Raw genomic sequence first — 16,169 nt, forward strand, 5'->3', positions numbered from 1 at the left:
AGCTGCCAAGAAAAATTTCATAAATTACTATTAAAGATAATGCAAATCCTTTTTTGTCATTACAGCCATGCTCAATTGTAATTTTGGTTCACAATCAGAATAGAAATTAAACTTCAAAAGGAAACATTAGTTTAATTTTATGAATATTTTCTGGGCTGCTGATATTAATAAGAAGCAAATCATTTTTTAAACAAAAGTTTTTGTTCCACCTCAAAGATAAACGCAGGGGAATAAAAATGCAAGCCAACATAAGACGTTGTCAAGACTCCCTTTTCTACTTAGTTAGGACTTCGATTTAAAAGTAACGAAAACAATGAATACGATTATATCTCATTTGAAAACGTTACGTAGGTATACATTCTTGCTCAGCAAACGTAATTTTTTAAACCTTAGGTAATAGGCTCATCACAGAAATGAGTCAAACAGAGAGGTGACATCAGACAAATCTTATCTTAATATCCAGTGACGCACAGGTAAAACTGGAGGAGGCTTTTTGTCAGCGCGATGACAACGGAATCATATATATATATATAAACGAAGAAAAGTTTAGAGAGAATGAGCAGAGCTTGTAGAGGCCTGTGTGGGGGGAAAACATCTTCATTTCTGGACGGGACACACATTACCTGACTGTGAAAGCTGCATGTGGGTGGATTTGCTGCACCGTGGAGGTGTGGGCAGGAGGTTACACCTGATCTAAAGACATCGCTTTTTGTTCCCACCGGCGATGCAATTACTGCATCATTATATCGGTTTCTTTTCTTTAAAAAAAAAAAAAAAAGGCTTATAAATCCAATTGAGAAATTTGCCACGTGAGACGATCTCAAATTTAAGATCACTGACTGACCACAATGAGTCTTAGGCCATATAAGGAAAGCAAAACAAAAAAAAAATGTCACTGCCAAAGCCCCAGATTAAACCTCCATTCAGATTCACGTTGTATTTCTGTCACATCCAGTTGGAAGAAGTGCAGCAGGCGATGGGGTTTTGGGACGAGGCCCTCGCTGGTTGCGACAAAACCGAAAAACCACCCGAGTTAGAATAAAACTTCAATCCCACGTGCAGATGCACCTCCGCTGAAATAATGTGAGCTGAGAGACCACAGTGCGGCATTTAATGAAAAAAAAGCCTTTATTTTTTATTTATTTTGAATATTTACAATGGAATTATAAAAATATATAATTAAAGCTTTGGCAAATATTTTACATTTAGACAATTTACACGTTTGTTCACATGGTTTTTGTCACTGTATAGGATCGAGATCGTGCATGGCCACATGTTATTGTGATATATGTCAGGTTACAGAATATAGCCCTTGGTTTCTTTTTCATTTTTAATAAAACATCGATGACAGACTGAATTCTTTTTTTCATCCTGCAGTCTCCATATACAGTCTTTAGAAACACGAATTATTCCAATGAAGAAAAAAGTCTATCAACCAATGAGGGGGGAGACACCGATACATCCATGCAAGCTTACATTCATGTGGCCACGAAGGCCGATAAAGCTACAGTATACTGTATTCATAATGCATGTGAATAGGCCTGTGTTTGACTTGTGAGTTACAGCACCCTGGGGGGGAGGGGAGGGGAGGGGGGCTGTTAGAGTTCAGACTTACTGTAGGAGCTGTTGACATGAGTTCATTTAGACGGGTCTGGTAATTACTGTGGTGTAAGTCCCGGTTATGACGACGAGGTAGGGAGACTGAGTCCATGCACACTGTTCAAGTCTTCGTGCTGCTGCTGCTGCTGCTGCTGCTGCTGCTGCTTGCTCAGGGGACTGGGCGGTTTTCTGTCTCCTGCACAGCACAAAGGAGGAAGCGATGTGAGGCCTGTGCACGCAACTCCTCATCAAATTGCATCAAACGCATCTATTAAGCCTTCAAGGTGCACGAGGGGTTGACTTGCTTCAAACTTTAGTTAGAAATACGTTAGCGCCTATGTGCGTAAAGTTGTCCTCAGACATGACGCATGGACACTTCTGGAGGGTCAGCATTTAATAATCGATATATGCATCGATTTCCTTTCGGGAGTTGGTGAACGTTTACACACTGCTGCCGTCAGTGCTTTTTGCAAAAGTGTGTGAGATTAGGGAACGACAGAACCATGACAAAACAGTTCAGTCCGGATCCAAGTTGATGTAGTAAAGACTAAATGAGTACTACTACTACTAATAATAATAATAATGATGATTATTATATTATTATTATTATCATTATTATTATTAATAATAATAATAATAATCGTCATCATCATCATCATACTAATAATAATATACAGTATGTTCAAATATCAATACAAATACAAATCAATCAAATACAAATCAACTGCATTACAGAAAAATATATATATTTAAACATACATCAACAGTTTTTGCATCAAGCTGTAAATGCAAACACACACACACACACACACACACACACACACACACACACACACACACACACACACACACACACACACACACACTGCTGTATATACCTTCTCGGGCCTGCTGGTGCTTGAAGGCCATCGCCGAGTGGATCTCCCCTGCGTGCATGCCCATGCCGCCTCCCGGGTGGGACAGGGCCGGGCTCTGCGCCTGCCAGTGGTGGTGTCCCGGCGACACGTAGCCGCCCGCTGACCCGCTGTACACACCGTACTGGTTGTTGGGAGAGTACGCACACGCCGAGACATAGCTGGACAGCGTGGAGGAAGGCTGCGGGCGAACGAGATGAGACAGGAATAAGCGCAGAGCAACTTTTAACCAAAAATCGTACTGCACGTGACATGGAACTGAGGGAAGCAAGTTGAGGAACATCTTGCACACGATTTGATCAAATTCACTTTACAATAACCAACACTGATGAGAGTAAAGACACACAAATAGTTTTCCTCTGACTGTGAACTATAGTCTTGACATAAATGCAAACATTCAATCGGATGTTATAAAATCCCGAGACTCTTGTGGGTCAAATCTGATATCTAACAGAAAGCCTGCGGCCTGGTGTGACTTCGTTTGAGGCTCCCTGATATGGAAACTTATTTCACAGCTCTGCCACATAGCGAGAGCAATAACTCACTCGAGGCCTCAGCCCATTTTGGCACCAAATATTTTGGACTGTTTCCAACAGAGAAAGAAAATGGCGTGGGTATATGACAATACACGACGTGCAGACTCGGTGTAGGAACATTACACAGGCTGTACACATGTCTTTGTTATCGTTATGATTATTACCTGAGCGTATTTTATGTCGGCGTCGATGGCTGACTTGTCGATCCCGTTGACTGTGTGCGCCCCTGGGAAGGCTGCTCTGTTGACGCTACTCCACTCCTCCATTTTTGGTGGATATCCCTCCGTCGCAGCGAGGGCTGATTCAGAAACAGTAACTTCATGTCAAATTTATGAAAAACTTAAGAAAAAAAAATCACTAAAATGTGAGCAGAAAAAAAGTACTGCCCCCCTTTTAATTTCATAATTAATTATGGAAATATTACCCATTTTCTAAATGCTTTAGGTATTGGCCTCGTGACTTACTATGCATTTTGCATTTTCTAAATATCATATGATGGCACACTCAAATACTCTGAAAGTTTTTTTTAATGTTAGAATTATCATAATTTTGAAAGTGCTTAATTGTTCGTAATGATTATGTAATATAACAAATTAAGGCCTGAGTATTGACTTCAGGACAAAAAAACATTACTTGAAACAGCAGTTCATTGTAAAAAATATCCTCCTTTCATTTAATAATTCAAATTAATTTTAAGTAATTATACCGGCTTATTATACCATCAAAACCCCGTCGGGTGTTTGGGCAAATTAAATAAAAAATAAGCAATATTTCCTTACAATTGGGATTTACGGTGTTGACCTATTTCAATAAGAAAATATATGTTTTTTAGTTACATTAATATGTAATTGTACGTATCCAATTTGTATAAATAAATGAGCTGACCCTCCTCGCACAAATAATGCACCGGTCCAATTGAGGCGACTAATCATTTGCTGCAACACTGTACACAGTGGATAATAAATACAGTGTACAGGATCAGGAAGGCAAAGAGAACATGCAGTGGCTCTTCGGGGGATTAGCGGGATACAGCAGGTGAGCAAGGTGTTTGCGAACGCATCATCCCATCAAAAGGCCCATTGAGCTGTGACTACAACGAGCGGCCTGTGTCACTTCCAATGGACATATTGTCCTTCCTGTTGCCAGAGCAGGTTGTGCAGGAGGGGAAATGGAACACTAACGACCAGCTGCAGTGGTTTATTGAGATTGAATTTGAAGTAGAGAAAAAACGAGAGCTGAAGGTGTACATGTAATTGTAAAAGAAAAAAAATTAAATTAAAAAAAAAGACACAGAGGCCTAAGTTTTTCTCCCAGAGCACAGAGGGGATGTGTTTTCCTCACCTGCGGGATCCATGAAGGCTCGTATGCCCAGGATGTTGCTGACGGTGTGCGCAGAGGGCCAGGCCCTGGATATGCTCATGTGTCCGGCCGTCACCGGTACTCCGGGGGGGCTGCTCATCTTGGGCGACATGGTGTTGGGGTAGGAGTACGGGTAAATGTGGTTGTAGGAGAGCCCGGCCTGCGCGGACGCTTGCTTGCCGCCCTCGTACTGGCTGGGCTGAGAAAGATTCCCGATCTTGTTGCGTAAAATCCTGCTGATCGAGCTCACCGACGGCACATTGTACTTGTCGCAGACCCCGTCCGCCAAAAGCCTGTCCCGGATCTCCCAGGCAAAGATCCCGGGGTCATTTTGTTTGTATTCCCTGATATTTTTCACCACGTTAGGCGTCGTGACCCGCGGTTTACTGCCACCGATGGCGCCGGGCAAGATGGAGCCCGTCTCGTTGTACCGCGCCAGGATCTTGCTCACGCAGCCGTGCGAGACTCGCAGCTGCCGGCTGATGTCGCAGGGTCTGATCCCGAGCTGGGCCAGCTCCACTATTCTTAGCCGTATGGCGTTGGGCAGGGGTCGCCCGTTGACGAACACGCCGCCTAATTGGTTCACCTCTCCATAGGTTTGCTCTGCAGGGGACACACGGGTTATTACATTTTAACACTGTCTGAGGTGAGAACACAATTATCTGAATAATATAGTCAAATACGATATTTAAAAAAAAAACATCTTGTAAGTCACTCATGGCCTGTCAAAAAGTAATTTCCATGTCAAGCAAACATAGACAAAGGCGACCTCAAAGTGCTCAGCCTGTGCCCGTTTGACGCAGGCCAGCGCCTGTAATTTGCACCGTAAATTGCGGCTGTGGAGTTGTACGACATGTGTCAGCTCACACGCAGCAGTGACCAACGTTGGCAACGGTTATTTTGCAACTTTTGCGAAGGAAAAAAAAAAAAGTGTGTTAAATGTGTGGCTGGGTTAACTCCTCCGCGTGTACACAACATATAAAATGGCGAGCCGTGAGGAACAGACACCGGGAGCTCTCTTCAAAGAGACGAGCTGCTCATAGAACGTTTCCAGTCAAGATTTAAAAGCTTTAGGCATGACAGCAGTGTTTGCTGGGCAGAGCACTACAAAAAAAAAAAAAAAAAAAAAAAAATCCACCACGTCTTCAATTGTACACAATGTGAACTTGGAGAGGAGAGAGAGGGGGGGGGGGGGAGAAGGAACAAATGCTTGTTTCTGTTTTTACGCGGGCACGCTGAGCCTGGATACGCTCCCGTGAGCCTCCCGACCACTGACGCAGGCAGACGGTTACGCGAGGCTTACCCATTTGCCTATACGTGTGGAGATGCTGCGGGGGAAACGTAGGTGCCCCCTTTCAGATGGCTGAACGCGTCCGACGCGAAGGCAGAGAAGGAAGGGGAACCGGAGCAGGAATGAGCCCCAGAAGAGGAACACGAGACCTCCTGAAATCTCCTCCGAATGTGCCGCGCGTGGCCCCACTACTTCTACTTCTTCTTCTTCTTCTTCTTCTTCTTCTTCTTCTTTTTTCGGGAAGCGAGTGACCGAGAGGCACGGCGGCGACCAAGTGATCTTCAGCCGATAAAAGTAAATTGAAGTGGTCCCGGGGAGTCTGAGGTTTGCAGGAATTAATTTGACGCGCACTCCACGTCAATCTTCGCTGCTATTATACGCGGAGCCACTGCCTCGGTTTCATTGGTCGCCCCCGCTGCTGGGAACGTCGTCAGCCAATGAGAGAAGCCCATCCGGTTTTGGAGCCCGTGCAGCCTCCTTGGATATGTTTTGCATAGGGGAAGTGGCAGAAAGGGAAACGTTTCAGCCCAACACGCAGCCTCCACGGTCAGGACTCTACACATCTCATAGGAGATGTACACAAAGGATGACAGTGGAGGGTAAACCTCCCCGGACATGCTTACAAATGTTTTCAGCTCTAAAATATATTGCAACCACTTGAGCTGGCACATACTTTAGTGTGCTTCACATGGAGTGAAGTATCAATTTGACGTTGGATTAGAGGGTGTAATTAAATTACAATTAAATTGCATCAGTTACTTTAAGAAAATGTTTTTTTTCATATTCGTGCGTAAAAATGATGAACTTGGATCTCTTTTATTCGCGTGGGCGGTGGTGTTTGGTGTAAACTGTAAATAGTTATAAGTATGACGTGACGAATTGAAAACAGAAATTGCACCTGTGGAAGACGGTGCCATCTTTGCTGAGTATGCCAGTCCTACAAAAAACAAAACACAAATATGTTTGTTTTCCCCCATTAGTGGACGAGAAAGCTCTGTTTTACCCTGATATTATTTCTTTCTTTTTTCATCCCTCATGATTATTGGGCGAGGGGGGTTGTTCTTTTTTTTTGGCATATTGGTTCTGAACAGCGTGGGACATGAGGCTGAGGATGCGGGATCCTTCAGATTCGAGGCATTTGACCATCAGAGCATCACGAGACTCACACACGGTCAGACTGAGTCCTTTTCTGTATAAATATATATTTTTTATAAGATGGCGTGAGAGCATCACACACACGCGGGGGGAGGGGCCTCGTGTAATCGATATGTCTGTAGATCACAGCGCTGCCAGACTATACTGGGGGGGGGGGGGGGGGGGTATCGACTGGATTCCACAGACGTGCATTATAACAGCATGTTTTTTTGCGGAGTTTCCTGTGCGGGTTTTTAGAAGCCAAGCGTTTATACGCTCGCAAAACGCGACTTGTAAAACTTAACAGTCGACCCAATGGCAACAAGGTGCAGTGTCCGTATAGCCCACCACCCACTCCTCCCCAACACCACCTCCACCAGCCCACCCCTCTCTGTCTCCGGACCGCTCCAACCATCCAGATCTGGGAGCAGGACACATGGAAAGCATCAGGTTGGGTCAGAGGAGCTTTCAGGTCGCCTTCAAGTAACACGATGAACTTTTTTTGGGGGGGGTTTCCGTCGTGGACTTTTTGTGTTGGTCTGAATAGAACAACTCAAGAGAATGAGTGTGTCGTGTTTTGCATGATGCATTTGCATGCATGATGCAGGGTGGGTGATGGTATCTTTATCTTCATCTGTTGCTGCTGAGTATAAAGTATTACTGTATTAACCGGTGCTCAAAGATCTGTGTCACTGTCTCCCTCTCCTTCTCCCATGCCTTCTTGTGTCTCTCCGTCTCCCCTCGCCGTCTATTGGCTGGCAGGACTCCCTCGTCTGGACAACACTGGAATTACACGCATGTTTTTTTTTTTATCCTCACGCTGACTCCTCGCCTCTGACTTTGGATACTGTTTTCGGTAGGTGAACCCGTGTCACCACGTTTTCGATGGAAAAACCCCGTTGCATTTATGCTCTTGCTGAGACGTGTTGAATTACGCTTCATAATTCCTGGGAGAGGAAATTGCCTCAAAGACCTCTGCGACATTTAGAAAAAAATAAATCCAAAATTGAGATTGTAAAAAAAATCCCGTGTCATACTTGTGCACACTTTTGAATATATATTTTTTTCTTATTTAACAACATTTTTTGGTATATCGAGGATAGAATCGTTTACTATTTAGTTTTTTGTTATTTTACTTTAATCTGGCCATGCACCTTTACAGAGTCGACTGATGAAAATGCGAACACATTCTTACACATTTAAAGTAATTGGTTTATGACTGAGAAATTCTACCTGTTTTTTTTATATTTATTTCTGGCGTTTAAATGACATCTGAGGCAAAATTGTGCGTTAGAGCAGATTTGCATTTCGACTGCAGGTAAATTAAATTCAGGCAAAAATAAACAGTAGCAATTCATCGGTGATTTTACTGTTGTAATATACAGCTTTTTGCTCAATAAATAAATGTTATAATGATGTATAAATTTACACAATTAAAGGGAATGCATTATTATTATTATTATTATATAGATCCATTGTTAAATGAATCACCCACGGGGTTGGAGGAGACTGCAGCCGGTATAAACTCTGCACATCATGGTGGAGGCTGCATGAGACTTTGCAACCGTCGACTTGGGTTCCTCATGTGTGACAAAACAACAACAACAACGTTGAACCGCTTTGTACAGGGATGCAAACGTGTATTCACACAATATCTGCCCGCATGGACAGTGCGGCACAAACACAAACACTCTGCGCATTTCAGTTTAAAAGTAATGGAGGATGACTGATCGTTCTCTCTCTATCCTTCGAGGTTTGGTGTGACTGTGGGTGACCTCTGAACAAATGTTTATTTTCAGACGACTTCTGTCGGGGAAATGTTTGAATTCAAATCATTGTGCACTTCATCAAATCTTGAGGAAGTGGGTGTAAATTAAATGAGACTTTTCAACAGATCCGTGTGGCTCTGTCTCATGATGATCACCGACCAAAGGTTATATTTCCTTATATATAGATGAGATAGAGTATCAGTGCTGAGGGAATTTACTTTTCCTCTCTTTAAAAAACATATGAATTAGACTGCGTTCCCAAAGTAAATCCAAATGCACGGGTTATATATTTATTCACTGGTTATTCCATTTATTCATCAAATATACAAGGCGGTCTATTCAAAATCTCAAATTTAAACGAAATGATGGAGAAATCTGTCAGTTGCAACTGACTCACTTTTTATTGTCGTACAGAGGAAATTGTGGCTACTTCATTTCGTCCAGGCCTGTTTTTGTTGCAAGCGTTTTCCTTTTAAATGATTTAATGCTCTTTTTTATTTAAATTTTTTTATTATCAGTCACACATAGGATAATTAATACTTTCTCAAAAAAATAGACATAGGGATCTTCAGATGTCCTCCCAGATCTGCCTTTTAACATCACACACACACATACACACACACACACACACACACACACACAGACACACACACACACACACACAGACACACACACACACACATATCGACACCTGACACTCGCAAGGTGCAACGACCCCCGTCGGTCAATATTGAAGTTGGTTTTAAGTGTCATCAAAGGATTCGCTCCCTCGAGTGATCTGCTTTGTCTGTAAAGTCTTTAAGGACGAATTTAAAGGTTTAAATTTTTCATTGTCTCCCACAGGATCCGAGTTGAGTGTGTGTGTGTGTGTGTGTGTGTGTGTGTGTGTGCAAACCTAGTATAACCAATAGGCCTACTAGCTTCCTGGACTGTTCATATTAAAGTAAAAAATATCTGGTATGTGATACAGTTAGACATAATCTATTTTTGATATGGTTACATTTTTCTTTCCACAACTGATGAACCATATACTGTTTTGTTGAAGAGCCTTTACTGTGCTGTACAATTTTGATCTAGTGTATGTGAGTTTAGTGATCTCAGTCCTCAGTATGGCAAGTATTAGACAATTTCCAGATTTGCATTCATTAAGTGCACCAGGACTAAAATTAAGCTATAAGTTAAAACCTTACAACATCCATGAGAACCCCAAAGAGCGTAGGCGAAAGCAAATATGTATTTGTGTCGTTTTGTTTGCTGTGGTAAGTATGCAGGCCCTCGTCTATTTAAGAATACCTTTTTTTTTTGTAATTATATTGTTACATATTAAACCTGAAATTGTAGTCTAAAAGCTAATAAACCATTGTTGCCTATTATGAGGAGTGTGTGTGTGTGTGGGGGGGGGGGGGGGGGGGGGGGGGGGCAGGTTGGCTCCTGTCTAGAACCAACCTGCCCAACCTGTAAAGATACCCCCCCCCCCCTTCCCTCTCCTCTCCTCCCTGTCTGCTCCTATCTGATCCAGAGGTGCTGATGTGTAGTCTCTTTGTGCCCCCGCTGCCGAGGTTGTGCTGAGCAGAGGCTGTAGGGAGGCGGTGGAGCTCAGTTCCTTTTATAGCCACACGACCCACTCCGAGCTGCAGAACACGCCTAATGAGGGCGTTCAGCGGTGCCACGACAGACATGCCTGCTTTTACCAGGCTGGGTAATTGCTCGCGACCCTGGCTGAACACAGGTTTTCGTGTCTTCATGTACCGAGAGCAGCTCTAATTGTTACAGTAAGGGAGGCACCTGAAGAGGAGTGTGCACAAGGAAGGCTGAGGGAAAGACAACATGATTAAAACCCCTTCTAAATCTGCCATTGACCGGAAGTATTCCTCCAAATGTTTTGTCAGCAATGGTAAATGAAATGAGTTCTTTGCCTTGTACCAAAATGAATATGAGACTACGCAATGTTTAAATTCATACGTAGGCCTGTCACTTACTCATTACAATGGTTTGCCATCTGTAAGTCACAAAAGAAACTACTGAATGAGTGGTCCCCCTTTGCTTTAATATCATACCGTTGACTGTCCTTGGAAATCCATGGCCTATTTGTTGTGTGTTACAGGGAAGAATCTGGTTCTGATTTAAAGTGGAAACACGTTTTGAGGAAAATCCAACAGACAGGTTCTTATTTCTGTTGCTGTGATTCAAATACCTGTGACCACAAAAATGTGAAGAGACCTGAGTGTTATGGATTCAGACACTCATCTGTGATGTGGAATTATGTGGATCATGGGTGTACTATCATTTTTTTTTAACTAATGGAGACTTCCTGTCCCTTCTCACTACAGTTTGTGTACTGTACATGGTCAAACCTTACACCCCAGCCCGTCCGCTCTGCTACTCCCTCACTGCGAGGAGTGGGCAGCCACCGTTTGCTGTCCTGGTTCCACAATGGTCAGCAGATTCCCTTCAATGCTTTCGTGGCAGACTCAAAATCCACATGTTCAGACTGCACCTCAGTCCACGAATCATTAAGACAATCATTAAAAATTCAAAAATAATCTCAAAATGAGCAGTTGAAGCAGCTTTGCCTATTTGATACATTTCAATGTACTCTCTGGCACTTTTTGGGTAATATCTTCAAGGTTGACTGCACTTATTGTGAGTCGCGTCTGCTAAATGAAAGTAATGCGTTTGTCTGCCACTTCTTGGAAATAATTTGAGCATTGTCACTCTTTGTGTTGAGGAATACAAGTAGAAAAGACTCCTGGGCCAAGCGCTGTGCTCCAACAACGATGAGATGACAAATCTGATGAAAAAAAAGATGCAGTAATATCTTTATTTTGATTTTAATCCCCTGTCTTTCCTGCACCTCTTTTTCTTCTTGCTGCAGCAACAAGTTATGTCGACAATCAGCTCCCCAATTAAATGACAATGTTTCAAAACCGTCAATACTGTCCATGTTGGTGTGAGATTGCATGCTAGCATTTACACCAAGTGCAGATGTTTAGATTCATACTCATTTTTAAGTGCAAATATTAAGTCCTGTGAATCCTGTGTTACAGGAGCTATTTTCCATATTCCATGCACAACAGTAGCTTCTAGGACTGAACAAAAGAGGCTGCACTTATCGTGGTGCACTTCATTAGGATCAAATCTGTGATGTCTAAAACAGAACAATAATTCCAGTTAGACGACAACCTCCTCTGGAGAAGATAACTTTTAAGTATACACATGTTGAGCATCTGCTATCAGATTAATAAAGATTCAAAGTGACCTGTTCTCCTTATCGGACACTGATTTAATGTACCACCATCTAGATAAAGATCAAGAGGTCAAATGTGATGCACATTACTTTGAATTGGAAAATGATGTTACATTACTTCCTATAAATATCCAAAGGAAAAATGTACTAAGCATTGTCAATGTCCGTTGTGCCTGATTTAAAGATGAATTATTTCCACTTCTTCAGCTGTTATAACTTTTTTCTTGTGTTGTACATATTTTCTGGTCCGCAATTCAATCACGAACAGTCACTGGCAGCGTTGATATATTGTTTCAAGTTTAAATATATGATGTGTCCTTCTTTATTTTTTCTTTACTATGACTTAACATTTTCGCACACGAGACGTAGAGTTAAGACCGGTGTAATACACGATCATAAAACTGTATGGAAGCATATTGAAGAGCTCCCTCTGTGGCAGGAGGCAGAAAGGTCGTGCATGTTGAAGAAGTGATTGATAAATTCTTACTTGGAGGCAGAAAGCAAGTAAAAATTTGAATATTTTTTATTCCAATGTGTTTGATTTGGCAATTTTAGGAGTCCCAAGGGTCATGATGGTTGCTTGTCATTATGCCTGGTGACCAGGTTGATTAAAATATTTCCGAGAACAGAACATAGACCGCGACACCTGCAGTATAGGACTGAATCGCATTAACTTCACAAGATACTGAGAGGGGAAAGAAGCCTTTTAATGAGGCCGACTTTTTGACCTTGGCTGCATATTCTCATTTGTTTTGTTACCATACATCATAAGCACCGCCGCTCCTAGTCTGTCTAGTCAAAAGGCTTTTTCGAGACATTATAAATTGTACCTTTTTATACGCCCATGCTTGGTTGTTGTTCGACAGTGGGGCTTCGCTGGGCTGGGTCTGTTGTCAATTTACCTTAATTACTTTTGGAGCACTTCAGACTCCATCCGCGGCTGCTGCGGATCCGTGCCTGCCCTACTTGGAAATCAGCCCAGGGAGTCAAACAAACAGCAGGTCACGTGGAAAATTTGACACTGACCTCGTATTTTCAATTCTCAATTCTGCTGCGGTGATTGGCTTTTGACTTCTAGTTTTAGTGCTTTTCCTTCCACTAATTGCATCGTCAGCCAGGTGAGACCCCTTTTAATTTTATTTGACTCAGAGACTTGTATAATGATAATAATAATAATAATGATGGTGATAATAAGCAGTGGTTCCTGAAATCGTCCCCCTTTGAACTGTAAATCCAGTCGCGTGTCATGAATCGCAGTTGTGGTATATTCCCTTGCATGTAAGCTTAAGAATGCCAGATTCATACTTGGGGAAATTCTGCAAGGGGACGTTCAAGGACCTTCAATTGGGGGCGGTGTGATATCGTTTTCCGCCAAACCCAAAATCAAGGCCTTGGACGGGCCTTTTTTATGTCAGGGATAGGGGTACTGTATGTATTCTGACAGTTGTTCCTTTTAAGATTAATGGGCTTATGAAAACCGTGTGTCCTCTTCCAAAAGCCAAGCTCAATATCAGTCAGTGTTACCAGCATTATCGTGCCGCGCTGACAAAGAAATCCCAAAGAAGGGTTGAATATTCTTGTCACAACACAGGAGAATCAGAATCAGTGTTTTGGTGGGCAGGACGAGGAGGTGCCGGTAGCCATGGCATGGTCAACACACATGCAAACCAATAAATGTGATGGCGCTTGCTACAAATAATAATATAATTAACAACGCCAAAATATAAGTTCATAGATTTAGAAGCGGGGGAGGGGGGCACACTAGCTGCTCCACTAGCTCCTCTTCGCCTGCAACGTGTAGAGGTGCAGGGATCTGTCCTTGTAGTCTATCAGTGCGCTGACCTCACTGAACCACAGCCAGATGCTCATAAATACATTCCCTTATTTCTACCCTTGCGTGGATGCCAGTTAGGCCGGGAAGTGGGTTTGTTTTGGGTGTTTCTCAGTATGTTCCATCCAGTGCCACGCTTTTCACGTTCCTCACAGGAGAAGCTGTGCTGACTTCCTGAAATGCACATGAATTCCTGCCTGCGGTCGTCTGTCATGGCGGCGATCTGTTGAAAGCCGCATAATTCCAGTGCAGTGTCTGCATAATGGAGACCTGTTTGTCCCGACACCCCCTGGATTAATCAACTGGACGTCTCCCCTCCGTGCATTGTAGTGCCGTACAGTAGGAGTCCAGATCCGAGGGCCTGAGAGTGGAAACCGACCCCGGGTTCTGGTCAAACGAGCAGTTTGGGCTTCCTCAACCGATGTCAGGGACTCAACCCGCATGATTATTTTTCGGTCACACCTGGACACATTGGCCTTTTCATGTTTCAAAAATATACGCGTGTGTGTTTTACAGTGTGCAGATATTTCAGGAGCCCTTCGTGTCTCTCATCGGGCTTTTCCGGTTTCAGAAAAAAAAATAAGCATACGCCTTTTTAAAAGGCTAATTATGTCGCCTTAACAAGTTAATCATGCTGAGGACAAATCGGGCCTGCAGCGTCGACTGGAGATCTCTTCAACCTGCAGCAAAAGAATGGGGGACCTCAGCCCACTCATGCTGGTGGTGAAATGTCTGACATGTTTGCGCTGAGTAGGGACAGACGGGCCTGCAACCAAGCCTGGACTTGCTGGCCAAGAAAAAGCCCCTCATAGTTCCCCCATTTTCCTGAGCATGGCCCTTCCTGTATGAATGTACATGCCTAACCGCACACACACTCAGTCACTGGGTTTACAGAAAACGAGACAAGTGTGTGAAAACATGTAACCACTGTATGCGAAATAAATACAAAATTGTTGTTGTGCACTTTTTGACTGTTACTGTAAAGCTGAACAGAATAGAAAACGGGCAGCAGAAAGGTCGTTGTGTACAACAGACAGATGGAGGCAGTGGAGGTGAAAGAACAGGCGAGGTGAAGTGGGGTCAAACTGAAAGCACATGACTATGCAGTTTGTGTGATACAGTAAAACAGGGAGAGAGCACTGGAATAAAAAGAACCGAATGGACCGTTTCCATGTTTGCTTCCTGTCTTTTGTCAATATAATTGTTGACTGTATCTGGTGTCCTTGAATGCAGCCTCGAAACAGCATTCCATTTTGTCAATGAGGCCTGGTCTGCAACTGTATGATACGTTTCTCCCCCCCCCCCTCTTTATTTCCTTCTTTTTTTCTTCTTCATGTGTGGTGTTTTGTTTTTCCACGGTCACGTACTGTGGTTTCGTTTCTTTTTCTTTTTCGCTCCAGCTACCTGTGTTTCTTATTTTATTGTATTCAATAAAAGTGCCTTCACATTTGCTCATTTCATGATAGCAAGCGCTGCCAAAAACAAGTATTCTCTCTTTCTAATCTAATTATAATTTTCTTTTCAGTTAATCCGTTTATAATTTATTATCCATCCACTTGCCATTCTGCTAATTGCGGGTGGACCGGAGCCAAACCCAATTGACAATGGGTCAGAGACCAAGGACAGGTCACCAGTTTATTTTTATTTTAATTTTATTTTAAAGAATAATGGTTAAATCTTCCATGTGCTGGCTTTGTCAGGCCAACATTCGAAAACCTAACGATAATGAATGCAGATTTGAGGAGCTCAAACAAGCAAATGTTTTGTTTGTTTCGCTCAAAAAAGTATCTCAATAACTAATCAATTATCAAAATTATTGCTTCTTAATTTTCTGTTTTGATCGATTAAATGAACGAATTGCTTCAGTACTACTTGGAGCAAGGGAGAACAGAGAAACATACAAACAACATTTGGAGTTTCACAATTAAACCATTGTGTATCTATTCAGTTATTAGTTGTTTTTATTTTGACACAGTGTCACTTCAAATTATACTTAATGTAATATCGTCCCAGAAACTCACCCTACACTGTGGCCAGCGAGGGCCGCGGAAAAATATAAACAGTTTGTTGTTCCAGTTACAAACCAGATCACGATTCATGCCAAATGCTGTTGACATCAGTCGTAATTATGATGGTGTTTGCAGTGGAGTCCACATGCGATGATGTTATTTGTTGGAACAGCTTTGGAAAATGGAAAACGACAAAGCGTGATTGCTCAATGTCAGTGTTGATGTAACCATATTTGAATCGTGTACACCCATATTACAGCTAATTGTGTGTTTGGTCAAAGGTCCCGGCGAGCTGCCTGAAGACCTCGCGGTGTTATGGGATGTCAAGGAGAGCTTGCCTCCATCCGGTGTAATTAGAGGACGTGGAGAGCCTCGGCTGAAGTCTGCAACATGAGGAAATTATTTTTTCCTCCACCTTGCTGCGACTCTCCTTTCATTTGCTCATCGCACCAAAGACAATTTGTGCAGGATGATGAATTA

At 42.7% G+C, this 16,169-nt stretch overlaps 1 protein-coding gene across 1 annotated transcript; it reads right to left on the reverse strand.

The window, feature by feature from the left end:
* Window positions 1-1,109: 1,109 nt before the first annotated feature.
* Window positions 1,110-6,021, reverse strand: pax1a (paired box 1a). Its single transcript, XM_035611259.2, has 5 exons — window positions 5,712-6,021; window positions 4,391-5,011; window positions 3,214-3,347; window positions 2,478-2,694; window positions 1,110-1,795 (listed from the first exon to the last, which is right to left on the reverse strand). The coding sequence occupies exons 1-5, from the start codon at window positions 5,713-5,715 to the stop codon at window positions 1,680-1,682; spliced, it is 1,092 nt and encodes a 363-aa protein (XP_035467152.2). The 5' UTR covers window positions 5,716-6,021; the 3' UTR covers window positions 1,110-1,679.
* Window positions 6,022-16,169: the final 10,148 nt, after the last annotated feature.

The sequence above is a fragment of the Scophthalmus maximus genome, chromosome 15 (genome assembly GCF_022379125.1).
Source record: "Scophthalmus maximus strain ysfricsl-2021 chromosome 15, ASM2237912v1, whole genome shotgun sequence".
Classification (NCBI taxonomy): domain Eukaryota; kingdom Metazoa; phylum Chordata; class Actinopteri; order Pleuronectiformes; family Scophthalmidae; genus Scophthalmus; species Scophthalmus maximus.

Excerpts from the sequence above, each read along its gene's own strand:
- pax1a (XM_035611259.2), bottom strand. Across the intron at positions 2,695-3,213 it reads CCGACATAAAATACGCTCAG|CCTTCCTCCACGCTGTCCAG; the intron begins GTAATAATCATA and ends GTTCGCCCGCAG. Across the intron at positions 1,796-2,477 it reads GCACCAGCAGGCCCGAGAAG|GAGACAGAAAACCGCCCAGT; the intron begins GTATATACAGCA and ends TGTGCTGTGCAG.